Source organism: Ascaphus truei, unplaced genomic scaffold (genome assembly GCF_040206685.1).
Source record: "Ascaphus truei isolate aAscTru1 unplaced genomic scaffold, aAscTru1.hap1 HAP1_SCAFFOLD_1324, whole genome shotgun sequence".
Classification (NCBI taxonomy): domain Eukaryota; kingdom Metazoa; phylum Chordata; class Amphibia; order Anura; family Ascaphidae; genus Ascaphus; species Ascaphus truei.
The window spans coordinates 65,323-93,088 of record NW_027454201.1 but is presented as its reverse complement, the minus strand read 5'-3'; the positions used below and the strand labels follow the sequence as shown (position 1 = coordinate 93,088).

Sequence of the window (27,766 nt, the reverse complement as noted above, 5' to 3'; positions counted from 1 at the left end):
GAGGGGGAGAGGAGAGGGGAGAGGAGAGGGGAGAGGAGAGGGGGGGAGAGAGAGAGGGCGGGGAGAGGAGAGCGAGGGGGGAGAGCGGGAGCCAGGGGCGGAGGGGGGGAGAGGAGAGGGAGGGGGGAGAGAAGGAGAGGGAGGGCAGTGAGAGGGAGGGGAGAGAGAGAGAGCGAGGGGAGAAGAGCGAGCGAGGGAGAAAGAGAGAGCGAGGGGAGAAAGAGAGAGCGAGGGGAGAAGAGAGAGCGAGGGGAGAAAGAGAGAGCGAGGGGAGAGAAGAGAGAGCGAGAGAGAGAGAGAGAGGGAGAAAGAGAGAGCGAGGGAGAAGAGGCGAGAGAGAGCGGGGAGAAAGAGAGAGCGAGGGGAGAAAGAGAGAGCGAGGGAGAAAGAGAGCGAGGAGAGAGAGACGAGAGAGAGGGGTAGAAGAGAGAGGAGCGAGGGAGAAGAGAGCGAGAGAAGAGAGAGCGAGGGAGAAAGAGAGAGCGAGGGGAGAAAGAGAGAGCGAGGGGAGAAAGAGAGAGCGAGGGGAGAAAGAGAGAGAGCGAGGGGAGAAAGAGAGAGCGAGGGGAGAGAGAGAGCGAGAGAGAGCGGGGGGAGAGAGAGCGGGAGAGAGAGCGGGAGAGAGAGCGGGGGGGAGAAGAGAGCGGGGGGAGACAGAGCGGGGGGAGACAGAGCGGGGGAGAAGAGCGGGGGGAGAGAGCGGGGGGAGAGAGAGCGGGGGGGAGAGAGAGCGGGGGGAGAGAGAGCGGGGGGGAGAGAGAGCGGGGGGGGAGAGAGAGGGGGGGGAGAGAGCGAGGGGAGAGAGCGAGCGAGGGGAGAAAGAGAGAGCGAGGGGAGAAAGAGAGAGCGAGGGAGAAAGAGAGAGCGAGGGGAGAAAGAGAGAGCGAGGGAGAAGAGAGCGAGGGAGAAAGAGAGAGCGAGGGAGAAGAGAGAGCGAGGGAGAGAGAGACGAGAGAGAGCGGGGGAGAAAGAGAGCGGGGGAGAGAGCGGGGGAGAGAGAGCGGGGGGAGAGAGAGCGGGGGGGAGAGAGAGCGGGGGGGGGAGAGAGAGCGGGGGGGGAGAGAGAGCGGGGGGGAGAGAGAGCGGGGGGAGACAGAGCGGGGGGGAGACAGAGCGGGGGGGAGACAGAGCGGGGGGGAGAGAGAGCGGGGGGAGAGAGAGCGGGGGGGGAGAGAGAGCGGGGGGGAGAGAGAGAGGGGGGGGGAGAGAGAGGGGGGGGGAGAGAGAGCGGGGGGGGAGAGAGAGCGGGGGCAGAGAGAGAGCGGGGGGGGAGAGAGCGGGGGGGAGAGAGAGCGGGGGGTAGAGAGAGCGGGGGGAGAGAGAGCGGGGGGGGAGAGAGAGCGGGGGGGGAGAGAGAGCGGGGGGGAGAGAGAGCGGGGGGGGGAGAGAGAGCGGGGGGGGAGAGAGAGCGGGGGGGAGAGAGAGCGGGGGGAGAGAGAGCAGGGGGAGAGAGAGCAGGGGGGGAGAGAGAGAGCGGGGGGAGAGAGAGAGCGGGGGGAGAGAGAGAGCGGGGGGAGAGAGAGAGCGGGGGGAAAGAGAGCGGGGGGAGAGAGAGAGAGCGGGGGGGAGAGAGAGCGGGGGGGAAAGAGAGAGCGGGGGGGAAAGAGAGAGAACGGGGGGAGAGAGAGAGGGGGGGGAGAGAGCGGGGGGAGAGAGAGAGCGGGGGGAGAGAGAGAGCGGGGGGAGAGAGAGAGCGGGGGGAGAGAGAGAGCGGGGGGAGAGAGAGAGCGGGGGAGAGAGAGAGCGGGGGGAGAGAGAGCGGGGGAGAGAGAGAGGGGAGAGAGAGAGCGGGGAGAGAGAGAGCGGGGGAGAGAGAGAGCGGGGGAGAGAGAGAGCGGGGAGAGAGAGAGCGGGGGGAGAGCGAGGGGAGAGAGAGAGAGCGGCGGGAGAGAGAGAGCGGGGGGAGAGAGAGAGAGCGGGGGGAGAGAGAGAGCGCGAGGGGAGAAAGAGAGAGCGAGGGGAGAAAGAGAGAGCGAGGGGAGAAAGAGAGAGCGAGGGGAGAAAGAGAGAGCGAGGGGAGAAAGAGCGGGGGGGAGAGAGAGCGGGGGGAGAGAGAGCGGGGGGGAGAGAGAGCGGGGGGGGAGAGAGAGCGGGGGGGAGAGAGAGCGGGGGGGAGAGAGAGCGGGGGGAGAGAGAGAGGGGGGGGGAGAGAGAGGGGGGGGAGAGAGAGGGGGGGGAGAGAGAGCGGGGGGGGAGAGAGAGCGGGGGGGGAGAGAGAGCGGGGGGGGAGAGAGAGCGGGGGGGGGAGAGAGAGCGGGGGGGAGAGAGAGCGGGGGGGAGAGAGAGCGGGGGGGGAGAGAGAGCGGGGGGGGGGAGAGAGCGGGGGGGGGGAGAGAGCGGGGGGGAGAGAGAGCGGGGGGGAGAGAGAGCGGGGGGGGGAGAGAGAGCGGGGGGGGGGAGAGAGAGCGGGGGGGAGAGAGAGCAGGGGGGGAGAGAGAGAGCGGGGGGAGAGAGAGAGCGGGGGGGAAAGAGAGAGCGGGGGGAAAGAGAGAGCGGGGGGAGAGAGAGAGAGCGGGGGGGAGAGAGAGCGGGGGGAAAGAGAGAGCGGGGGGGAAAGAGAGAGAACGGGGGAGAGAGAGAGAACGGGGGAGAGAGAGGGGGGGGAGAGAGAGAGCGGGGGGAGAGAGAGAGCGGGGGGAGAGAGAGAGCGGGGGGAGAGAGAGAGCGGGGGGAGAGAGAGAGCGGGGGGAGAGAGAGAGCGGGGGGAGAGAGAGAGCGGGGGAGAGAGAGAGCGGGGGGAGAGCGAGGGGAGAGAGACAGAGCGGGGGGAGAGAGAGCGGGGGAGAGAGAGCGGGGGGAGAGAGAGAGCGGGGGGAGAGAGAGAGAGCGGGGGGAGAGAGAGAGAGAGCGGGGGGAGAGAGAGAGGGAGCGGGGGGAGAGAGAGAGAGAGCGGGGGGGGAGAGAGAGAGAGCGGGGGGAGAGAGAGAGCGGGGGGGAGACAGAGAGAGCGGGGGGAGACAGAGAGAGCGGGGGGGAGACAGAGAGAGCGGGGGGGAGAGCGAGACCGAGAGAGCGGGGGGGAGAGAGACAGAGAGACCGAGAGAGCGGGGGGGGAGAGAGACCGAGAGAGCGGGGTGGAGACAGAGAGAGCGGGGGGAGACAGAAAGAGCGGGGGGAGACAGAAAGAGCGGGGGGTGAGACAGAGAGAGCGGGGGGTGAGACAGAGAGAGCGGGGGGTGAGACAGAGAGAGCGGGGGCGGGAGACAGAGCGGGGGCGGGAGACAGAGCGGGGGCGGGAGACAGAGCGGGGGGCGGGAGACAGAGCGGGGGCGGGAGACAGAGCGGGGGCGGGAGACAGAGCGGGGGCGGGAGACAGAGCGGGGGCGGGAGACAGAGCGGGGGCGGGAGACAGAGCGGGGGCGGGAGACAGAGCGGGGGCGGGAGACAGAGCGGGGGCGGGAGACAGAGCGGGGGCGGGAGACAGAGCGGGGGCGGGAGACAGAGAGAGCGGGGGCGGGAGACAGAGAGAGCGGGGGCGGGAGACAGAGAGAGCGGGGGCGGGAGACAGAGAGAGCGGGGGCGGGAGACAGAGAGAGCGGGGGCGGGAGACAGAGAGAGCGGGGGCGGGAGAGAGAGCGGGGGGGTGGGAGAGAGAGCGGGGGGGGTGGGAGAGAGCGGGGGGATGGAGAGAGAGCGGGGGATGGAGAGAGAGCGGGGGATGGAGAGAGAGCGGGGGGATGGAGAGAGAGCGGGGGATGGAGAGAGAGCGGGGGGATGGAGAGAGAGCGGGGGGATGGAGAGAGAGCGGGGGGATGGAGAGAGAGCGGGGGAGAGAGAGAGCGGGGGGAGAGAGAGAGAGCGGGGGGAGAGAGAGAGCGGGGGGAGAAGAGAGAGAGCGGGGGGAAAGAGAGAGAGCGGGGGGAAAGAGAGAGAGCGGGGGGAAAGAGAGAGAGCGGGGGAAAGAGAGAGAGCGGGGGGAAAGAGAGAGAGCGGGGGGAAAGAGAGAGAGCGGGGGGAAAGAGAGAGAGCGGGGGGAAAGAGAGAGAGCGGGGGAAAGAGAGAGAGCGGGGGGAAAGAGAGAGAGCGGGGGGAAAGAGAGAGAGCGGGGGGAAAGAGAGAGAGCGGGGGGAAAGAGAGAGAGCGGGGGGAAAGAGAGAGAGCGGGGGGAAAGAGAGAGAGCGGGGGGAAAGAGAGAGAGCGGGGGGAAAGAGAGAGAGCGGGGGGAAAGAGAGAGAGCGGGGGAAAGAGAGAGAGCGGGGGGAAAGAGAGAGAGCGGGGGAAAGAGAGAGAGCGGGGGGAAAGAGAGAGAGCGGGGGGGAGAGAGAGAGCGGGGGGAGAGAGAGAGCGGGGGGGAGAGAGAGAGCGGGGGGAGAGAGAGAGCGGGGGGGAGAGAGAGAGCGGGGGGGAGAGAGAGAGCGGGGGGAGAGAGAGAGCGGGGGGGAGAGAGAGAGCGGGGGGGAGAGAGAGAGCGGGGGGGAGAGAGAGCGGGGGGGAGAGAGAGCGGGGGGGAGAGAGAGCGGGGGGGAGAGAGAGCGGGGGGAGAGAGAGCGGGGGGGAGAGAGAGAGCGGGGGAGAGAGAGAGCGGGGGGAGAGAGAGAGCGGGGGAGAGAGAGAGCGGGGGGAGAGAGAGCGCGGGGGAGAGAGAGAGCGGGGGAGAGAGAGCGGGGGAGAGAGAGAGCGGGGGAGAGAGAGAGCGGGGGGAGAGAGAGAGCGGGGGGAGACAGAGAGCGGGGGGGAGACAGAGAGAGAGAGCGGGGGGAGAGAGAGAGAGAGCGGGGGGAGAGAGAGAGAGAGCGGGGGAGAGAGAGAGAGAGCGGGGGAGAGAGAGAGCGGGGGGAGAGAGAGAGAGAGCGGGGGGAGAGAGAGAGAGCGGGGGGAGAGAGAGCGGGGGGAGAGAGAGAGAGAGCGGGGGAGAGAGAGCGGGGGGAGAGAGAGAGAGAGCGGGGGGAGAGAGAGAGAGCGGGGGGAGAGAGAGAGAGCGGGGGGAGAGAGAGAGAGCGGGGGAGAGAGAGAGAGCGGGGGGAGAGAGAGAGAGCGGGGAGAGAGAGAGAGAGCGGGGAGAGAGAGAGAGCGCGGGGGAGAGAGAGAGCGCGGGGGAGAGAGAGAGCGCGGGGGGAGACAGAGAGAGCGGGGGGGAGACAGAGAGAGCGGGGGGGGAGACAGAGAGAGCGGGGGGGGAGAGACCGAGAGCGGGGGGAGAGAGACCGAGAGCGGGGGGGGAGAGAGAGCGGGGGGGGAGAGACCGAGAGAGCGGGGGGGGAGAGAACCGAGAGAGCGGGGGGGGAGAGAGACCGAAGAGCGGGGGGAGAGAGGCCGGGGGAGAGAGCGGGGGGGGGAGAGAGGAGAGAGCGAGAGGGGGGGGAGAGACAGAGAGAGAGCGGGGGACGAAGAGCGGGGAGAGACAGAGGCGGGGGGAGACAGAGAGAGCGGGGGGAGACAGAGAGAGCGGGGGGGAGACAGAGAGCGGGGGGGAGACAGAGAGAGCGGGGGGGTGGGAGAGAGAGCGGGGGGGGTGGGAGAGAGAGCGGGGGGGTGGGAGAGAGAGCGGGGGGGGTGGGAGAGAGAGCGGGGGGTGGGAGAGAGAGCGGGGGGGTGGGAGAGAGAGAGGGGGGGGGTGGAGAGAGAGCGGGGGGTGGGAGAGAGAGCGGGGGGGTGGGAGAGAGAGCGGGGGGTGGGAGAGAGAGCGGGGGGTGGGAGAGAGAGCGGGGGGGTGGAGAGAGAGCGGGGGGTGGGAGAGAGAGCGGGGGGGTGGGAGAGAGAGCGGGGGGGTGGGAGAGAGAGCGGGGGGTGGGAGAGAGAGCGGGGGGGTGGGAGAGAGAGCGGGGGGTGGGAGAGAGAGCGGGGGGGTGGGAGAGAGAGCGGGGGGGTGGGAGAGAGAGCGGGGGGGTGGGAGAGAGAGCGGGGGGGTGGGAGAGAGAGCGGGGGGGTGGGAGAGCGAGCGGGGGTGGAGAGAGAGCGGGGGGTGGGAGAGAGAGCGGGGGTGTGGAGAGAGAGCGGGGGTGTGGGAGAGAGAGCGGGGGTGTGGGAGAGAGAGCGGGGGTGTGGGAGAGAGAGCGGGGGTGTGGGAGAGAGAGCGGGGGTGTGGGAGAGAGAGCGGGGGTGTGGGAGAGAGAGCGGGGGGATGGAGAGAGAGCGGGGGATGGAGAGAGAGCGGGGGGATGGAGAGAGAGCGGGGGGATGGAGAGAGAGCGGGGGGATGGAGAGAGCGGGGGAGAGAGAGAGCGGGGGGGGAGAGAGAGCGGGGGGAGAGAGAGAGCGGGAGGGAGAGAGAGGGGGAGCGGAGAGAGCGCGGGGGGGGAGAGAGAGCGGGGGGGAGAGAGAGCGGGGGGAGAGAGAGCGGGGGGAGAGAGAGCGGGGGGGAGAGAGAGAGGGGGGGAGAGAGAGCGGGGGGGGAGAGAGAGCAGGGGGGGGAGAGAGAGCGGGGGGGGAGAGAGAGCGGGGGGGAGAGAGAGCGGGGGGAGAGAGAGCGGGGGGAGAGAGAGCGGGGGGAGAGAGAGCGGGGGGAGAGAGAGCGGGGAGAGAGCGGGGGGAGAGAGAGCGGGGGGAGAGAGAGCGGGGGAGAGAGCGGGGGAGAGAGAGCGGGGGGGAGAGAGAGCGGGGGGGAGAGAGAGCGGGGGGAGAGAGAGCGGGGGGGGAGACAGAGGGAGCGGGGGGGGGAGACAGAGGGAGCGGGGGGGGGTGGAGACAGAGGGAGCGGGGGGAGACAGAGGGAGCGGGGGGGAGACAGAGGTAGCGGGGGGAGACAGAGGGAGCGGGGGGAGACAGGGAGAGCGGGGGGGAGACAGAGGGAACGGGGGGAGAGACAGAGGGAGCGGGGGAGCGGGGGGGGGGGACAGAGGGAGCGGGGGGGAGGACAGAGGGAGCGGGGGGAGACAGAGGACGGGGGGGAGACAGAGGAGCGGGGGGGACAGAGGGAGCGGGGGGGAGACAGAGAGAGCGGTGGGGGGAGACAGAGAGAGCGGTGGGGGGAGACAGAGAGAGCGGTGGGGGGAGACAGAGAGAGCGGTGGGGGGAGACAGAGAGAGCGGTGGGGGGAGACAGAGAGAGCGGTGGGGGGAGACAGAGAGAGCGGTGGGGGGAGACTGAGAGAGCGGTGGGGGGAGACAGAGAGAGCGGTGGGGGGAGACAGAGAGAGCGGTGGGGGGAGACAGAGAGAGCGGTGGGGGGAGACAGAGAGCGCGGTGGGGGGAGACAGAGAGAGCGGTGGGGGGAGACAGAGAGAGCGGTGGGGGAGACAGAGAGAGCGGTGGGGGGAGACAGAGAGAGCGGTGGGGGAGACAGAGAGAGCGGTGGGGGGAGACAGAGAGAGCGGTGGGGGGAGACAGAGAGAGCGGGGGGAGACAGAGAGAGCGGGGGGGAGACCGAGGGAGCGGGGGGGAGACATAGGGAGCGGGGGGGAGACATAGGGAGCGGGGGGGAGACAGAGGGAGCGGGGGGGGAGACAGAGGGAGCGGGGGGGAGACAGAGGGAGCGGGGGGGAGACAGAGAGAGCGGGGGGAGAGACAGAGAGAGCGGGGGGAGAGACAGAGAGAGCGGGGGGGAGACACAGAGTGGGGGGGGGGAGACAGAGAGAGCGGGGGGGAGACAGAGAGAGTGGGGGGGAGGGCGGGGGGTAGACAGAGAGAGCGGGGGGGGAGACAGAGAGAGCGGGGGGGGGAGACAGAGAGAGCGGGGGGAGACAGGGGGGGGGAGGGCAGAGAGCGCGGGGGGAGATAGAAAGAGCGGGGGGGAGATAGAAAGAGCGGGGGGGAGACAGAAAGAGCGGGGGGAGACAGAAAGAGCGGGGGGGGAGACAGAGAGAGCGGGGGGGGAGACAGAGAGAGCGGGGGGAGACAGAGAGAGTGGGGGGGGGAGACAGAGAGAGTGGGGGGGGGAGACAGAGAGCGTGGGTGGGAGACAGAGAGCGTGGGGTGGGAGACAGAGAGAGCGGGGGGGGGGAGACAGAAAGCGGGGGGGGAGACACAGAAAGCGGGGGGGAGACAGAGAGAGCGGGGGGGAGACAGAGAGAGCGGGGGCGGGAGACAGAGAGAGAGGGGGGGAGACAGAGAGAGCAGGGGGGGAGACAGAGAGAGCGGGGGGGGGAGACAGAAAGAGCGGGGGGAGACAGAAAGAGCGGGGGGGGGGGAGACAGAAAGAGCGGGGGGGGGAGACAGAGAGAGCGGGGGGACTCACTTTAGAACGGTTTCACTATCCAGCGCTACTGCCAGAACGGTTTCCGTTAGATAACAGAGGACCGCCTGTATAAGACGTAATAGTCTCAGGGGAAATGAGTACAAACAAATAACTGCACACAAAAGTATTGTGGCGAGATGTAACAAGCTAACACAATGAGATGCTTAAAGCATGAAAGATTACTCCCAATGGCATATGTAGGTCTAGCACAGACACTGAGGCACTAATCCATCCAGTAGTAACCATTGAAATGGCGCCCTCCTCTCTAGTTGCCTTGCTAGGAACCTTTGCTTCCCCGGAACCTTTGTTCGGCCGCCGAGGCGCCCTTTCGGGAACGGACGCCACACACAACATGGCTCCTAATGAGTGACACTCACTTCTGCGTGAGTGCCTCCTAATGAGTGACACTCACTTCTGAGTGTGACTGCCTCCTAATGAGTGACACTCACTTCTGAGTGTGATTGTCTCCTAATGAATGACACTCACTTCTGAGTGTGACTCTCTCTTAGTGACACGCCTCTCTAATTAATGACACTATCCTAACATGTGTAACGGCCCCCAGGCGCCTTCCCCTCTGGTTGCCTTGCTAGGAACCTTTGCTTCCCCGGAACCTTTGTTCGGCAGCGGCGCCATTTGCGGAACGGACGCCACACACAACATGGCGGCGCCCTTTGCGGAACGGTCGCCACACACAACATGGCGGCGCCCTTTGCGGAACGGACGCCACACACAACATGGCGGCGCCCTTTGCGGAACGGACGCCACACACAACATGGCGGCGCCCTTTGCGGAACGGACGCCACACACAACATGGCAGCGCCCAGGCCAATCAGTAACGTTTTCACATTCCGCGACGCCCGAGCGGTACCGGACCCGGCGTTCGAGCCCGGGCCGGAGTCGGCCGCCCTGGTGCTGGATAATGGTTCATTCCAGCTGCGGGCGGGCTGGGCGCTTCCGGGGTGCCCGGGGTTACGGTTCCGCTCGGTTGTGGCCCGGAGCCGCGGTTCCGCTCGCAGCCTCAGCCGGGTCGGGAATGACATCCCCAGCCTGGAACCGCTGCGCTGGCTGCTCCGGGGACCCTGCGACCGGAACCTGCCCGTCAACCTGGAGCTGCAAGAAGTACTGTGTGACCACGTGTTCCAGAGGCTGGGGGTGAGCTCTGAGGTGAGTGTCAGCTCTGCGGCCAGGAGCCTGTGCAGCCTGTGTATATACCACGCCTGTGTATATACCACGCCTGTGTATATACCACGCCTGTGTATATACCCCCAATGGTGCTAGTTGTTTTCCACCTGTTTAATAAACACGCACACATATATATCTCAAAATGTAATGCTAAATCCTACAGCCTTGAAAATTGCAAAGCCAATACAACCAAACTGTACACTGTATCAGGGGGTCGCAAACTTTTTTCCCTGCGCCCCCCTGACAGCGATCCCCTCACTCCCGCGCCCCCCCTAACCCCACTTATCTGCGCCCCCCCTAACCCCCACTTACCTGCGCCCCCCCTAACCCCCACTTACCTGCGCTCCAGCGTCATGACTTCACATGACCTCCCATGGCGACGCAGGAAGGAAGCCGCCGGAGCCAAGGTAAGTAAAGGTTTACAGAGGCCCTGCAGCTCCCCCGGCACTTAATTTAAGTGCCTTCGGGAAGCGCGCGGGGCCTCTGTAAACCCCACGCCCCCCGTCAGCAGTCTCGCGCCCCCCAGTTTGCGCACCGCTGCACTGTATAACCCTGTTCTTTGAATGTAACTATGTATTTTTTATAACTCTGTGCCCAGGACATACTTGAAAACGAGAGGTAACTCTCAATGTATTACTTCCTGGTAAAAAAACTGAAGGAAAGGAGGAGCACACAGGAGACTTGATTTGAGTTTTGAAAAACTTCAATAAGGTGTTCACAGCATCTCTGATGCTGTGAACACCTTATTGAAGTTTTTCAAAACTCAAATCAAGTCTCCTGTGTGCTCCCCCTTTCCTTCATTTTTGTGCCATTATTAGGTCCAGCCTTGAGACGCCGGGACCATTGGGAGGTAAGCACCAGAAGCAGAATTATACCTGCATGTCTTTATTAACAGTGGTGTGCCATTTATTTCTATGATTGCTCTTATACTTCCTGGTAAACCTGTCACTGATGAGACCCATTAAGGTTGAAACATGTCTGTGAGTGGTTTCTCTGGCTTTGCATCTGATTCCCATGCTGTGGTTAAAAGCTGTGTTAACAGCGAGCATTAGCTTATAAGGGTTCCATGTAAAAATGTATTCCAGGCAAAAGGTGGCACTCTGTGCTTGTTTGCATGTAATTTCCCAGAATCCCTTGCTGCAGTGGAAGCACTGTATGCTGGGGATAATGGGGAACGGCAGGGTTGCAGACCTGTCTAAGACATGTGAATGTGCTCACAAGTGATCTTTTTTTTTTTTTTTATTACTTAGATTTTTTATTAATCATTTTTCTAAAAGTAAGAGGGGTACAAAAAGGAAAAAAAAAAAAAAGGGGGGGGGGGGACAATACAACGGTACAATATTGCAAATTGTCTGATTACACATTAGGAGGAGAAGAGAATATGGGAAGGGGGGAAGGGGACATCATTTGAAACCATGTAACATATTAAATAACAGGTTGAATACAACATAAATCATAAATCACTCTGTTCAGAATAATCTAGTCTAAATATGGGGATATACCTGCATGTCTAAACCAAGGAGCCCATGTCTCTGAGAATTGTGGAGTGGAACCAGTTAGGTAGGCAGCGAGTTTTTCCATATGGACTAAATGCCAGATTTTGTTATTGATTTGGTTTAAGGATGGGGGAGTCGGTTGTTTCCAGTTTTTGGCGATGGTGCATCTAGTAGCATTTACAATTTGGGAGATAACTTTCATTTCTTTTTTGTTACAATTGGCCATTGGTTTTCCCAGTACTGTATATATTGGGTCCTGGGGGACAGTGATGCCCCAAACCCTGTGTATTAGAGCAAACACTTCCCTCCATGTTTGCTGAATTTTTGGACACGACCAAAATATGTGCAGTATATTCCCCATTTCGCCACAACCACGCCAACATAAAGGAGAGACACCTGGGAGAAAAGAGTTCAACCTGATGGGAGTCATGTACCATCTATATATTGGCTTGTAAATATTCTCCTTAATCACCACACAGGAAGAATTTTTGGAGGCGGCCTCCCAAACATCTTTCCAAACATCAAGGTCCAAATTGGTATTTAACTCCTCCTCACAGGACACCATATATTTATCAGGAGTTTGGCTATTTTTGACGGGAGTCAAACTGTGGTATAGCCTGGAAGTAATGCCCTTCATAAGAGGCTGACGTACACACCAGTCTTCATATAGCGTTAACACGTGTGGTTGGTTTGGCTTGTAAATGGATTGCATATAGTGCCTAACTTGGAGAAATCTGAAAAATTCAGAGGAGGGAATGTCGTGGCTCGTTTGTAACGAGGCGAACGGAGGGACTTTACCTTTGATGAGAATATCATTCACTCTTAGGAGTCCTTTTTGGACCCAAAGGTTAGATTGTTGGTTATTAGTGTAAAAAGGGAGGGAGGGAGGGATCTGAGAACGGGGGTTGCATGAGAGATGGGGTACCAGTCAGTTGGAACCTAACTTGAAGGGAGTCCCAAAGATTACATGCGAAAGATAACACCGGGTTTACAAGTGATCTTTTTATTTGTTATATGCTAACGGCATAACTTAAAACGTGATTGTGTGCATGTGATATATATCACACACGTGTGTGTGTGTGTGTGTGTGTGTATATATACACACACACACACACACACCAAGTGAGGGTCCTGCATATTTAATCTGACCCCATCTTCCAGCTGTGGGTGACGGTCCCCTCTGCAGCAAACGTTTTTCCTGAGCATACTCCTGCTCCGTGGATATTATATATATATAATTGTAAGCTCTTCTGCGCACTTGATCGACAGCTCAGTGGCTTATGTAAGGTTTATATACTCTGCAAGGAGGCCACTAAAGTACCGTATTGGCCCGAATCTAGTACGGCCTCGCACATAATACGACCCTACAGTTTTGAAGGTGTTCTGCATGAAAAATTAAAGGTGTTCGGCGGCACATATAATACGAGGGCAGTTTTCGGAAGGACATTTTTAGGAAAAAATCATAGCACTATATTCGGGCCAATACGGTAATCTCTGTATACGTGGCGTGTCCTCTCTCTCAGGTAACTCATTCTCTGCTGCACCTTTACAAACCAGGTGAGATACTGCGCACAGGCTGTGAAGTGTGAGCTCTTTGGCCAAGCTTTCCATGTCCTCTTTCCACTCGTGTTTCTCCCCTCCACTCAGGGCTGTGTCGATCACCCTATTGTGTTCACGGAGGCCCCCTGCACCCCGCTCCATGTCCGGCAGATGGTGTCCGAGAGTGTTACCAGGTCCCGAAGGTGTCGTTCGGGATTGATGGGCTGTACAGTTTCTACCACAACAAGAAGGCGCTGTCCCCTGGCAGCGGGATCATCGTGTCCTCGGGGTATCAATGCACCCACATTCTGCCCGTGCTGAACGGGAGGTGAGCCTAGGATAGTCCGGGAACCAGTCTCCCCTGGGACAAACGTGACTGACAGGGGCGTGTTCACTGTGTTATAGGGTCAGTCCCACATAGGAGCAAAGTGACCTAATGACAGGGACGTGTTTAATGGGTTAAAGGGTCAGTCCCACGTAGGAGCAAAGTGACCTAATGACAGGGGCGTGTTTAATGGGTTAAAGGGTCAGTCCCACGTAGGGGCAAAGTGACCTAATGACAGGGACGTGTTTAATGGGTTAAAGGGTCAGTCCCACGTAGGAGCAAAGTGACCTAATGACAGGGACGTGTTTAATGGGTTAAAGGTCAGTCCCTCTAGGGACAAAGTGACCTAATGACAGGGACGTGTTTAATGGGTTAAAGGGTCAGTCCCACATAGAAGTAAAGTGACCTAATGACAGGGGCGTGTGTAATGGGTTAAAGGGTCAGTCCCACGTAGGGACAAAGTGACCTAATGACAGGGACGTGTTTAATGGGTTAAAGGGTCAGTCCCACATAGAAGTAAAGTGACCTAATGACCGGGACGTGTTTAATGGGTTAAAGGGTCAGTCCCACGTAGGGACAAAGTGACCTAATGACAGGGACGTGTTTAATGGGTTAAAGGGTCAGTCCCACATAGAAGTAAAGTGACCTAATGACAGGGACGTGTTTAATGGGTTAAAGCGTCAGTCCCACGTAGGGACAAAGTGACCTAATGACCGGGACGTGTTTAATGGGTTAAAGGGTCAGTCCCACGTAGAAGTAAAGTGACCTAATGACAGGGACGTGGTTAAAGGGTCAGTCCCACGTAGAAGTAAAGTGACCTAATGACAGGGACGTGTTTAATGGGTTAAAGGTCAGTCCCACGTAGGGACAAAGTGACCTAATGACAGGGACGTGTTTAATGGGTTAAAGGGTCAGTCCCACATAGAAGTAAAGTGACCTAATGACAGGGGCGTGTGTAATGGGTTAAAGGGTCAGTCCCACGTAGGGACAAAGTGACCTAATGACAGGGACGTGTTTAATGGGTTAAAGGGTCAGTCCCACATAGAAGTAAAGTGACCTAATGACCGGGACGTGTTTAATGGGTTAAAGCGTCAGTCCCACGTAGGGACAAAGTGACCTAATGACCGGGACGTGTTTAATGGGTTAAAGGGTCAGTCCCACATAGAAGTAAAGTGACCTAATGACAGGGACGTGTTTAATGGGTTAAAGGGTCAGTCTCACGTAGAAGTAAAGTGACCTAATGACAGGGACGTGTTTAATGGGTTAAAGGTCAGTCCCACGTAGGGACAAAGTGACCTAATGACAGGGACGTGTTTAATGGGTTAAAGGGTCAGTCCCACATAGAAGTAAAGTGACCCAATGACAGGGGCGTGTGTAATGGGTTAAAGGGTCAGTCCCACGTAGGGACAAAGTGACCTAATGACAGAGACGTGTTTAATGGGTTAAAGGGTCAGTCCCACATAGAAGTAAAGTGACCTAATGACCGGGACGTGTTTAATGGGTTAAAGGGTCAGTCCCACGTAGGGACAAAGTGACCTAATGACAGAGACGTGTTTAATGGGTTAAAGGGTCAGTCCCACATAGAAGTAAAGTGACCTAATGACCGGGACGTGTTTAATGGGTTAAAGGGTCAGTCCCACGTAGGGACAAAGTGACCTGATGACAGGGACGTGTTTAATGGGTTAAAGGGTCAGTCCCACGTAGGGACAAAATGACCTAACGACAGGGACGTGTTTAATGGGTTAAAGGGTCAGTCCCACGTAGAAGTAAAGTGACCTAATGACCGGGACATGTTTAATGGGTTAAAGGGTCAGTCCCATGTAGGAGCAAAGTGACCTAATGACCGTGGCCTCCGCAGGTTTGATGCACAGAACTGTAAGCGGATAAATTTGGGCGGGTGCCAGGCGGGCTCTTACCTCCAGCGCCTGCTTCAGCTGAAGTACCCGGGACACCTCCCTGCCATCACGCTGAGTCGCATGGAGGAGATTCTGCACGAGCATTGCTATGTGGCAGAGGATTATATGGAAGGTAATGGGGAGGGGGTGGTGATACTTCCTAGCGGTGCCAGGCTCTGTATCCATGTCCGACCCTCGCAGGGAAGTCCTAGCGGTGCCAGGCAGTGCCCCCTTGCAGGGAAGTCCTAGCGGTGCCAGGCAGCGCCCCCTCGCATTGAGGTCCTAGCGGTGCCAGGCAGCGCCCCCTCGCAGGGAAGTCCTAGCGGTGCCAGGCAGTGCCCCCTCGCAGGGAAGTCCTAGCGGTGCCAGGCAGCGCCCCCTCGCAGGGAAGTTCTAGCGGTGCCAGGCAGTGCCCCCTCGCATTGAGGTCCTAGCGGTGCCAGGCAGCGCCCCCTCGCAGGGACGTCCTAGCGGTGCCAGGCAGCGCCCCCTCGCAGCGAGGTCCTAGCGGTGCCAGGCAGTGCCCCCCTCGCAGCGAGGTCCTAGCGGTGCCAGGCAGCGCCCCCTCGCAGCGAGGTCCTAGCGGTGCCAGGCAGCGCCCCCTCGCAGCGAGGTCCTAGCGGTGCCAGGCAGCGCCCCCTCACAGCGAGGTCCTAGCGGTGCCAGGCAGCGCCCCCTCGCAGCGAGGTCCTAGCGGTGCCAGGCAGCGCCCCCTCGCAGCGAGGGTCCTAGCGGTGCCAGGCAGTGCCCCCTCGCAGCGAGGTCCTAGCGGTGCCAGGCAGCGCCCCCTCGCAGGGAAGTTCTAGCGGTGCCCCCTAGCAGCGAGGTCCTAGCGGTGCCAGGCAGCGCCCCCTCGCAGCGAGGTCCTAGCGGTGCCAGGCAGCGCCCCCTCACAGCGAGGTCCTAGCGGTGCCAGGCAGCGCCCCCTCGCAGCGAGGTCCTAGCGGTGCCAGGCAGCGCCCCCTCACAGCGAGGTCCTAGCGGTGCCAGGCAGCGCCCCCTCACAGCGAGGTCCTAGCGGTGCCAGGCAGCGCCCCCTCGCAGCGAGGTCCTAGCGGTGCCAGGCAGTGCCCCCTCGCAGCGAGGTCCTAGCGGTGCCAGGCAGTGCCCCCTCGCAGCGAGGTCCTAGCGGTGCCAGGCCGTGGCCTGTGCCCTCTGCTCTCCGTGACTCTCTGCTTGTGCGCGGCAGAGTTGGAGAAGTGGCGGTGCCCGGATTATTACGAGCGGAACGTGCACAAGATGCAGCTGCCGTTCTCTGCGAAGCTGACGGGCAGCGCTGTGACCTCGGAGGAGAAGCAGGAACGCCGGCAGCAGCAGCTGCGACGCCTGCAGGAGCTGAACACGCGTCGCCGGGAGGAACGCCTGCAGCAGGACCAGGAGCGGCTGGACCGGCTGCTCTACGTGCAGGTAACCGGGGCTCCTGCCACCGTAATGGCGTTACCTGGGACCTTAGTATCGTTACTCATATTACCCAAACCGTGAGGGGATCTTAGTTTTGTTACCTAGGCCCTGAGGGCACTGTAGTATCGTTACCCAGGCGGTGAGGGGACCTTAGTATCGTTACCCAGGACCCGGATGAAGGGCAGGCCCGTGGGACCTTAGTATCGTTACCCAGCCCCCGGGGGGAGGGAGGGCAGGCCCCAGGCACCTTAGTATCGTTACCCCGGCCCCGGGGGGAGGGAGGGCAGGGCCCAGGCACCTTAGTATCGTTACCCAGCCCCCGGGGGGAGGGAGGGCAGGCCCCAAGCACCTTAGTATCGTTACCCAGGACCCGGATGAAGGGCAGGCCCGTGGGACCTTAGTATCGTTACCCAGGCCTCGGGGGGGGGGGGGGAGGACAGGCCATGGGACATTAGTATCGTTACCCCGGCCCCGGGGGGAGGGAGGGCAGGCCCCAGGCACCTTAGTATCGTTACCCCGGCCCCGGGGGGAGGGAGGGCAGGCCCCATGCACCTTAGTATCGTTACCCCGGCCCCGGGGGGAGGGAGGGCAGGCCCCATGCACCTTAGTATCGTTACCCAGGCCCCGGGGGGGGGGAGGGCAGGCCCCAGGCACCTTAGTATCGTTACCCAGGCCCCGGGGGGAGGGAGGGCAGGCCCCAGGCACCTTAGTATCGTTACCCAGGCCCCGGGGGGGGAGGGCAGACCCCAGGCACCTTAGTATCGTTACCCAGGCCCCGTGGGGAGGGAGGGCAGGCCCCAGGCACCTTAGTATCGTTACCTAGGCCCCGGGGGGGGGGAGGACAGACCCCAGGCACCTTAGTATCGTTACCCAGGCCCCGGGGGGAGGGAGGGCAGGCCCTAGGCACCTTAGTATCGTTACCCCGGCCCCCGGGGGGAGGGAGGACAGACCCCAGGCACCTTAGTATCGTTACCCCGGCCCCGGGGGGAGGGAGGACAGACCCCAGGCACCTTAGTATCGTTACCCAGGCCCCAGGGGGAGGGAGGGCAGGCCCCAGGCACCTTAGTATCGTTACCCCGGCCCCGGGGGGAGGGAGGGCTAGTATCGTTACCCAGGCCCCGGGGGGAGGGAGGGCAGGGCCCAGGCACCTTAGTATCGTTACCCAGGCCCCAGGGGGAGGGAGGGCAGGGCCCAGGCACCTTAGTATCGTTACCCCGGCCCCTGGGGGAGGGAGGGCAGACCCCAGGCACCTTAGTATCGTTACCCAGGCCCCAGGGGGAGGGAGGGCAGGGCCCAGGCACCTTAGTATCGTTACCCAGGCCCCAGGGGGAGGGAGGGCAGGCCCCAGGCACCTTAGTATCGTTACCCCGGCCCCGGGGGGAGGGAGGGCAGGGCCCAGGCACCTTAGTATCGTTACCCCGGGGGGAGGGAGGGCAGGCCCCAGGCACCTTGGTATCGTTACCCCGGCCCCGGGGGGAGGGAGGGCAGGCCCCAGGCACCTTAGTATCGTTACCCCGGCCCCGGGGGGAGGGAGGGCAGGGCCCAGGCACCTTAGTATCGTTACCCCGGGGGGAGGGAGGGCAGGCCCCAGGCACCTTGGTATCGTTACCCCGGCCCCGGGGGGAGGGAGGGCAGACCCCAGGCACCTTGGTATCGTTACCCCGGCCCATGGGACCGTGATGAGACACACGCCTCCATGGGAAGATCAGGCTTTCTATGCCTGCAGGACTTTGCCGATTGGCAGTGTCGCTGCCTTTGTAGTGGGTGAACCCCAGTTTCATCTTCTCGTGACCTTGGGCAACTGGCGCCGTCCCTGTGCCGCAGGCGCCACATTTAGAGTGTAAGCTGTGTGCAGCAGAGACCCCCTGTGCCGGCTTTAGGCACTGCGCTGCGCAGAAGAAAGCTATATATTATCCAGCAGATATCTTCCAAATAAAGGCTGCACACCTTGTTAGAAAGGAAAGGTATACAGGGATATAACTAATAAGTATACACGGGAAGGATGTTGATACAGGGATTAATCCGATTGATAATTCTTGGTGTCAGGAAGGAATTTATTTTTCCCTTATGAGATATCATTAGATGATGTGTCACTGGGGTTGTGTGTTTGCTTCCTCTGGATCAATATACTGTAAGTACGGATATAGGATAAAGTATCTGTCGTCTACATTTAGCATAGGGTGAACTTGATCGACGTACGTCTTTTTTCCACCTCATCTACTGTGTAGCTATACAGCTATGTCCCGATACAGCTATGTCCCCATACAGCTATGTCCCCATACAGCTATGTCCCCATACAGCTATGTCCCGATACAGCTATGTCCCGATACAGCTATGTCCCCATACAGCTATGTCCCCATACAGCTATGTCCCCATACAGCTATGTCCCCATACAGCTATGTCCCCATACAGCTATGTCCCCATACAGCTATGTCCCCATACAGCTATGTCCCCATACAGCTATGTCCCCATACAGCTATGTCCCCATACAGCTATGTCCCCATACAGCTATGTCCCCCATACAGCTATGTCCCCCATACAGCTATGTCCCCCATACAGCTATGCCCCCATACAGCTATGTCCCCATACAGCTATGTCCCCATACAGCTATGTCCCCATACAGCTATGTCCCCATACAGCTATGTCCCCCATACAGCTATGCCCCATACAGCTATGTCCCCATACAGCTATGTCCCCATACAGCTATGTCCCCATACAGCTATGTCCCCATACAGCTATGTCCCCATACAGCTATGTCCCCATACAGCTATGTCCCCATACAGCTATGTCCCCATACAGCTATGTCCCCATACAGCTATGTCCCCATACAGCTATGTCCCCATACAGCTATGTCCCCATACAGCTATGTCCCCATACAGCTATGCCCCCATACAGCTATGCCCCCATACAGCTATGCCCCCATACAGCTATGCCCCCATACAGCTATGCCCCCATACAGCTATGTCCCCATACAGCTATGTCCCCATACAGCTATGTCCCCATACAGCTATGCCCCCATACAGCTATGCCCCGCTATGCCATGTCTTTGACAGCCTGCTCCTAGAGGTGCCCGGTACACCTGCCCTCTGAGCCCTCCTGTCCTAGAGGTTGCCTATCCTGCATCCCTGTGTCTACATCTAGAGACATCCAGCTTTACATGCATATCAACAGGTGCCCGCTGTCCCCCATGTCTTCTGTGCTGCCCAGTCCTAGAGGTGTCCTCTGTGCCCTAGTCTAGTCCTTATTCTATCCCTGACAGTATGCCCCTCATCCTGTGCCCCCGTCCCCCCTGACAGTATGCCCCTCACCCTGTGCCCCCGTCCCCCTGACAGTATGCCCCTCACCCTATGCCCCCGTCCCCCCTGACAGTATGCCCCTCACCCTGTGCCCCCTTCCCCAACAGTATGCCCCTCAACCTGTGCCCCCCCTCCCCCCTGACAGTATGCCCCTCACCCTGTGCCCCCTCCCCCCTGACAGTATGCCCCTCACCCTGTGCCCCCCTCCCCCCTGACAGTATGCCCCTCACCCTGTGCCCCCGCCCCCCCTGACAGTATGCCCCTCACCCTGTGCCCCCGCCCCCCCCTGACAGTATGCCCCTCACCCTGGGCCCCCGTCCCCCCTGACAGTATGCCCCTCACCCTGTGCCCCCGTCCCCCAGACAGTATGCCCCTCACCCTGTGCCCCCCTCCCCCCTGACAGTATGCCCCTCACCCTGTGCCCCCCTCCCCCCTGACAGTATGCCCCTCACCCTGTGCCCCCGTCCCCCCTGACAGTATGCCCCTCACCCTGTGCCCTCCCTCCCCCTGACAGTATGCCCCTCACCCTGTGCCCCCGTCCCCCCTGACAGTATGCCCCTCACCCTGTGCCCCCCTCCCCCCTGACAGTATGCCCCTCACCCTGTGCCCCTGTCCCCCCTGACAGTATGCCCCTCACCCTGTGCCCCCCCTCCCCCTGACAGTATGCCCCTCACCCTGTACCCCCCTCCCCCCTGACAGTATTCCCCTCACCCTGTGCCTCCGTCCCCCCTGACAGTATGCCCCTCACCCTGTGCCCCCCCTCCCCCTGACAGTATGCCCCTCACCCTGTGCCCCCCTCCCCCCTGACAGTATGCCCCTCACCCTGTGCCCCGTCCCCCCTGACAGTATGCCCCTCACCCTGTGCCCCCCTCCCCCCTGACAGTATGCCCCTCACCCTGTGCCCCCCCTGGCAGGAGCTCCTGGAAGACGGGCAGCTGGAGCAGTTTCACAAGGCTCTGGTTGAGCTGAACATGGACTCGGCGGAGGAGCTGCAGTCCTACACCCACAAGCTGAGCGCGGCCGTGGAGCAGGGCCGGCAGCGGGCGCTGGGGGAGGTGCTGGACAGCAAGCCGCAGGTCCGTATGGTCCCGCGCGGCCGGGGAGCGGGCGGCGTCTGCGCAGGCTGACTGGGGGTGTTCTCACGCAGACCCCGGAGGTGGAGGTGCTGGGAGGGGAGCAGGACTATATGGAGGGGATGTCTGAACTGGAGCCGCTCTACCCTGAGGAGGAGATGGAGAAGACCCCACCTACTGTGCAGGTGCGTGTGTCTGTGTGTCTGTGTGTGTGTGTGTGTGTGTGTGTGTCTCTGTGTGTGTGTGTGTGTGTGTCTCTGTGTGTGTCTGTGTGTGTGTGTGTGTGTGTGTGTGTGTGTGTGTGTGTGTGTGTGTGTGTGTGTCTCTGTGTGTGTCTGTGTGTGTGTCTCTGTGTGTGTCTGTGTGTGTGTCTCTGTGTGTGTCTGTGTGTGTGTCTGTGTGTGTGTGTGTGTGTATAAATCTATGTATAACCCTCTAGCCGCACACACTCTCTAGGTACAGTGTGTGTGTGTGTGTGTGTGTGTGTGTGTGTGTGTGTGTGTGTGTGTGTGTGTGTGTGTGTCTCTGTGTGTGTCTGTGTGTGTGTCTGTGTGTGTGTGTGTGTGTATAAATCTATGTATAACCCTCTAGCCGCACACACTCTCTAGGTACAGTGTGTGTGTGTGTGTGTGTGTGTGTGTGTGTGTGTGTGTGTGTGTATATAACCCTCTAGCCGCACACACTCTCTAGGTACAGTGTGTGTGTGTGTGTGTGTGTGTGTGTGTGTGTGTGTGTGTGTGTATATATCCCTCTAGCCGCACACACTCTCTAGGTACAGTGTGTGTGTGTGTGTGTGTGTGTGTGTGTGTGTGTGTGTGTGTGTGTATATCCCTCTAGCCGCACACACTCTCTAGGTACAGTGTGTGTGTGTGTGTGTGTGTGTGTGTGTGTGTGTGTATATCCCTCTAGCCGCACACACTCTCTAGGTACAGTGTGTGTGTGTGTGTGTGTGTGTGTGTGTGTGTGTGTGTATATCCCTCTAGCCGCACACACTCTCTAGGTACAGTGTGTGTATGTGTGTGTGTGTGTGTGTGTGTGTGTGTGTGTGTGTGTGTATATCCCTCTAGCCGCACACACTCTCTAGGTACAGTGTGTGTGTGTGTGTGTGTGTGTGTGTGTGTGTGTATATCCCTCTAGCCGCACACACTCTCTAGGTACAGTGTGTGTGTGTGTGTGTGTGTGTGTGTGTGTGTGTGTGTGTGTGTATATATCCCTCTAGCCGCACACACTCTCTAGGTACAGTGTGTGTGTGAGGAAGTGGCACACACTCTCTAGGTACAGTGTGTGTATGAGGAAGTGGCACACACTCTCTAGGTACAGTGTGTGTATGAGGAAGTGGCACACACTCTCTAGGTACAGTGTGTGTATGAGGAAGTGGCACACACTCTCTAGGTACAGTGTGTGTATGAGGAAGTGGCACACACTCTCTAGGTACAGTGTGTGTATGAGGAAGTGGCACACACTCTCTAGGTACAGTGTGTGTATGAGGAAGTGGCACACACTCTCTAGGTACAGTGTGTGTATGAGGAAGTGGCACACACTCTCTAGGTACAGTGTGTGTATGAGGAAGTGGCACACACTCTCTAGGTACAGTGTGTGTATGAGGAAGTGGCACACACTCTCTAGGTACAGTGTGTGTATGAGGAAGTGGCACACACTCTCTAGGTACAGTGTGTGTATGAGGAAGTGGCACACACTCTCTAGGTACAGTGTGTGTATGAGGAAGTGGCACACACTCTCTAGGTACAGTGTGTGTATGAGGAAGTGGCACACACTCTCTAGGTACAGTGTGTGTATGAGGAAGTGGCACACACTCTCTAGGTACAGTGTGTGTATGAGGAAGTGGCACACACTCTCTAGGTACAGTGTGTGTATGAGGAAGTGGCACACAGTCTCTAGGTACAGTGTGTGTATGAGGAAGTGGCACACAGTCTCTAGGTACAGTGTGTGTATGAGGAAGTGGCACACACTCTCTAGGTACAGTGTGTGTATGAGGAAGTGGCACACAGTCTCTAGGTACAGTGTGTGTATGAGGAAGTGGCACACACTCTCTAGGTACAGTGTGTGTATGAGGAAGTGGCACACACTCTCTAGGTACAGTGTGTGTGTGAGGAAGTGGCACACACTCTCTAGGTACAGTGTGTGTATGAGGAAGTGGCACACACTCTCTAGGTACAGTGTGTGTATGAGGAAGTGGCACACACTCTCTAGGTACAGTGTGTGTGTGAGGAAGTGGCACACACTCTCTAGGTACAGTGTGTGTATGAGGAAGTGGCACACACTCTCTAGGTACAGTGTGTGTGTGAGGAAGTGGCACACACTCTCTAGGTACAGTGTGTGTATGAGGAAGTGGCACACACTCTCTAGGTACAGTGTGTGTATGAGGAAGTGGCACACACTCTCTAGGTACAGTGTGTGTATGAGGAAGTGGCACACACTCTCTAGGTACAGTGTGTGTATGAGGAAGTGGCACACACTCTCTAGGTACAGTGTGTGTATGAGGAAGTGGCACACACTCTCTAGGTACAGTGTGTGTATGAGGAAGTGGCACACACTCTCTAGGTACAGTGTGTGTATGAGGAAGTGGCACACACTCTCTAGGTACAGTGTGTGTGTGAGGAAGTGGCACACACTCTCTAGGTACAGTGTGTGTATGAGGAAGTGGCACACACTCTCTAGGTACAGTGTGTGTATGAGGAAGTGGCACACACTCTCTAGGTACAGTGTGTGTATGAGGAAGTGGCACACACTCTCTAGGTACAGTGTGTGTATGAGGAAGTGGCACACAGTCTCTAGGTACAGTGTGTGTATGAGGAAGTGGCACACACTCTCTAGGTACAGTGTGTGTGTGAGGAAGTGGCACACACTCTCTAGGTACAGTGTGTGTATGAGGAAGTGGCACACACTCTCTAGGTACAGTGTGTGTATGAGGAAGTGGCACACACTCTCTAGGTACAGTGTGTGTATGAGGAAGTGGCACACACTCTCTAGGTACAGTGTGTGTATGAGGAAGTGGCACACACTCTCTAGGTACAGTGTGTGTATGAGGAAGTGGCACACACTCTCTAGGTACAGTGTGTGTGTGAGGAAGTGGCACACACTCTCTAGGTACAGTGTGTGTGTGAGGAAGTGGCACACACTCTCTAGGTACAGTGTGTGTGTGAGGAAGTGGCACACACTCTCTAGGTACAGTGTGTGTGTGAGGAAGTGGCACACACTCTCTAGGTACAGTGTGTGTGTGAGGAAGTGGCACACACTCTCTAGGTACAGTGTGTGTATGAGGAAGTGGCACACACTCTCTAGGTACAGTGTGTGTATGAGGAAGTGGCACACACTCTCTAGGTACAGTGTGTGTGTGAGGAAGTGGCACACACTCTCTAGGTACAGTGTGTGTGTGAGGAAGTGGCACACACTCTCTAGGTACAGTGTGTGTGTGAGGAAGTGGCACACACTCTCTAGGTACAGTGTGTGTGTGAGGAAGTGGCACACACTCTCTAGGTACAGTGTGTGTGTGAGGAAGTGGCACACACTCTCTAGGTACAGTGTGTGTATGAGGAAGTGGCACACACTCTCTAGGTACAGTGTGTGTGTGAGGAAGTGGCACACACTCTCTAGGTACAGTGTGTGTATGAGGAAGTGGCACACACTCTCTAGGTACAGTGTGTGTATGAGGAAGTGGCACACACTCTCTAGGTACAGTGTGTGTATGAGGAAGTGGCACACACTCTCTAGGTACAGTGTGTGTATGAGGAAGTGGCACACACTCTCTAGGTACAGTGTGTGTGTGAGGAAGTGGCACACACTCTCTAGGTACAGTGTGTGTGTGAGGAAGTGGCACACACTCTCTAGGTACAGTGTGTGTGTGAGGAAGTGGCACACACTCTCTAGGTACAGTGTGTGTATGAGGAAGTGGCACACACTCTCTAGGTACAGTGTGTGTGTGAGGAAGTGGCACACACTCTCTAGGTACAGTGTGTGTATGAGGAAGTGGCACACACTCTCTAGGTACAGTGTGTGTATGAGGAAGTGGCACACACTCTCTAGGTACAGTGTGTGTATGAGGAAGTGGCACACACTCTCTAGGTACAGTGTGTGTATGAGGAAGTGGCACACACTCTCTAGGTACAGTGTGTGTATGAGGAAGTGGCACACACTCTCTAGGTACAGTGTGTGTATGAGGAAGTGGCACACACTCTCTAGGTACAGTGTGTGTATGAGGAAGTGGCACACACTCTCTAGGTACAGTGTGTGTATGAGGAAGTGGCACACACTCTCTAGGTACAGTGTGTGTATGAGGAAGTGGCACACACTCTCTAGGTACAGTGTGTGTATGAGGAAGTGGCACACACTCTCTAGGTACAGTGTGTGTATGAGGAAGTGGCACACACTCTCTAGGTACAGTGTGTGTATGAGGAAGTGGCACACACTCTCTAGGTACAGTGTGTGTATGAGGAAGTGGCACACACTCTCTAGGTACAGTGTGTGTATGAGGAAGTGGCACACACTCTCTAGGTACAGTGTGTGTGTGAGGAAGTGGCACACACTCTCTAGGTACAGTGTGTGTATGAGGAAGTGGCACACACTCTCTAGGTACAGTGTGTGTATGAGGAAGTGGCACACACTCTCTAGGTACAGTGTGTGTATGAGGAAGTGGCACACACTCTCTAGGTACAGTGTGTGTATGAGGAAGTGGCACACACTCTCTAGGTACAGTGTGTGTGTGAGGAAGTGGCACACACTCTCTAGGTACAGTGTGTGTGTGAGGAAGTGGCACACACTCTCTAGGTACAGTGTGTGTATGAGGAAGTGGCACACACTCTCTAGGTACAGTGTGTGTGTGAGGAAGTGGCACACACTCTCTAGGTACAGTGTGTGTATGAGGAAGTGGCACACACTCTCTAGGTACAGTGTGTGTGTGAGGAAGTGGCACACACTCTCTAGGTACAGTGTGTGTGTGAGGAAGTGGCACACACTCTCTAGGTACAGTGTGTGTATGAGGAAGTGGCACACACTCTCTAGGTACAGTGTGTGTATGAGGAAGTGGCACACACTCTCTAGGTACAGTGTGTGTATGAGGAAGTGGCACACACTCTCTAGGTACAGTGTGTGTATGAGGAAGTGGCACACACTCTCTAGGTACAGTGTGTGTATGAGGAAGTGGCACACACTCTCTAGGTACAGTGTGTGTGTGAGGAAGTGGCACACACTCTCTAGGTACAGTGTGTGTATGAGGAAGTGGCACACACTCTCTAGGTACAGTGTGTGTGTGAGGAAGTGGCACACACTCTCTAGGTACAGTGTGTGTGTGAGGAAGTGGCACACACTCTCTAGGTACAGTGTGTGTATGAGGAAGTGGCACACACTCTCTAGGTACAGTGTGTGTGTGAGGAAGTGGCACACACTCTCTAGGTACAGTGTGTGTGTGAGGAAGTGGCACACACTCTCTAGGTACAGTGTGTGTATGAGGAAGTGGCACACACTCTCTAGGTACAGTGTGTGTATGAGGAAGTGGCACACACTCTCTAGGTACAGTGTGTGTATGAGGAAGTGGCACACACTCTCTAGGTACAGTGTGTGTGTGAGGAAGTGGCACACACTCTCTAGGTACAGTGTGTGTGTGAGGAAGTGGCACACACTCTCTAGGTACAGTGTGTGTATGAGGAAGTGGCACACACTCTCTAGGTACAGTGTGTGTATGAGGAAGTGGCACACACTCTCTAGGTACAGTGTGTGTGTGAGGAAGTGGCACACAGTCTCTAGGTACAGTGTGTGTGTGAGGAAGTGGCACACACTCTCTAGGTACAGTGTGTGTATGAGGAAGTGGCACACACTCTCTAGGTACAGTGTGTGTATGAGGAAGTGGCACACACTCTCTAGGTACAGTGTGTGTGTGAGGAAGTGGCACACACTCTCTAGGTACAGTGTGTGTGTGAGGAAGTGGCACACACTCTCTAGGTACAGTGTGTGTATGAGGAAGTGGCACACACTCTCTAGGTACAGTGTGTGTATGAGGAAGTGGCACACACTCTCTAGGTACAGTGTGTGTATGAGGAAGTGGCACACACTCTCTAGGTACAGTGTGTGTATGAGGAAGTGGCACACACTCTCTAGGTACAGTGTGTGTGTGAGGAAGTGGCACACACTCTCTAGGTACAGTGTGTGTATGAGGAAGTGGCACACACTCTCTAGGTACAGTGTGTGTATGAGGAAGTGGCACACACTCTCTAGGTACAGTGTGTGTGTGAGGAAGTGGCACACACTCTCTAGGTACAGTGTGTGTGTGAGGAAGTGGCACACACTCTCTAGGTACAGTGTGTGTGTGAGGAAGTGGCACACACTCTCTAGGTACAGTGTGTGTGTGAGGAAGTGGCACACACTCTCTAGGTACAGTGTGTGTGTGAGGAAGTGGCACACACTCTCTAGGTACAGTGTGTGTGTGAGGAAGTGGCACACACTCTCTAGGTACAGTGTGTGTGTGAGGAAGTGGCACACACTCTCTAGGTACAGTGTGTGTATGAGGAAGTGGCACACACTCTCTAGGTACAGTGTGTGTATGAGGAAGTGGCACACACTCTCTAGGTACAGTGTGTGTATGAGGAAGTGGCACACACTCTCTAGGTACAGTGTGTGTATGAGGAAGTGGCACACACTCTCTAGGTACAGTGTGTGTATGAGGAAGTGGCACACACTCTCTAGGTACAGTGTGTGTATGAGGAAGTGGCACACACTCTCTAGGTACAGTGTGTGTATGAGGAAGTGGCACACACTCTCTAGGTACAGTGTGTGTGTGAGGAAGTGGCACACACTCTCTAGGTACAGTGTGTGTGTGAGGAAGTGGCACACACTCTCTAGGTACAGTGTGTGTGTGAGGAAGTGGCACACACTCTCTAGGTACAGTGTGTGTATGAGGAAGTGGCACACACTCTCTAGGTACAGTGTGTGTATGAGGAAGTGGCACACACTCTCTAGGTACAGTGTGTGTATGAGGAAGTGGCACACACTCTCTAGGTACAGTGTGTGTGTGAGGAAGTGGCACACACTCTCTAGGTACAGTGTGTGTATGAGGAAGTGGCACACACTCTCTAGGTACAGTGTGTGTATGAGGAAGTGGCACACACTCTCTAGGTACAGTGTGTGTATGAGGAAGTGGCACACACTCTCTAGGTACAGTGTGTGTATGAGGAAGTGGCACACACTCTCTAGGTACAGTGTGTGTGTGAGGAAGTGGCACACACTCTCTAGGTACAGTGTGTGTGTGAGGAAGTGGCACACACTCTCTAGGTACAGTGTGTGTGTGAGGAAGTGGCACACACTCTCTAGGTACAGTGTGTGTATGAGGAAGTGGCACACACTCTCTAGGTACAGTGTGTGTGTGAGGAAGTGGCACACACTCTCTAGGTACAGTGTGTGTATGAGGAAGTGGCACACACTCTCTAGGTACAGTGTG

At 58.2% G+C, this 27,766-nt stretch overlaps 1 protein-coding gene across 1 annotated transcript in view; it reads left to right on the top strand.

The window, feature by feature from the left end:
• The first annotated feature begins 8,878 nt into the window (after positions 1-8,878).
• ACTR5 (actin related protein 5) overlaps positions 8,879-27,766 on the top strand; it is a 24,558-nt gene continuing 5,670 nt past the window's right edge. The window contains 7 exon segments of the mRNA XM_075581451.1: positions 8,879-9,276; positions 12,438-12,507; positions 12,510-12,657; positions 14,513-14,682; positions 15,739-15,956; positions 20,161-20,322; positions 20,394-20,504. Of these exon segments, the coding sequence (XP_075437566.1) occupies positions 8,923-9,276; positions 12,438-12,507; positions 12,510-12,657; positions 14,513-14,682; positions 15,739-15,956; positions 20,161-20,322; positions 20,394-20,504 (1,233 nt within the window). The 5' untranslated portion in view covers positions 8,879-8,922.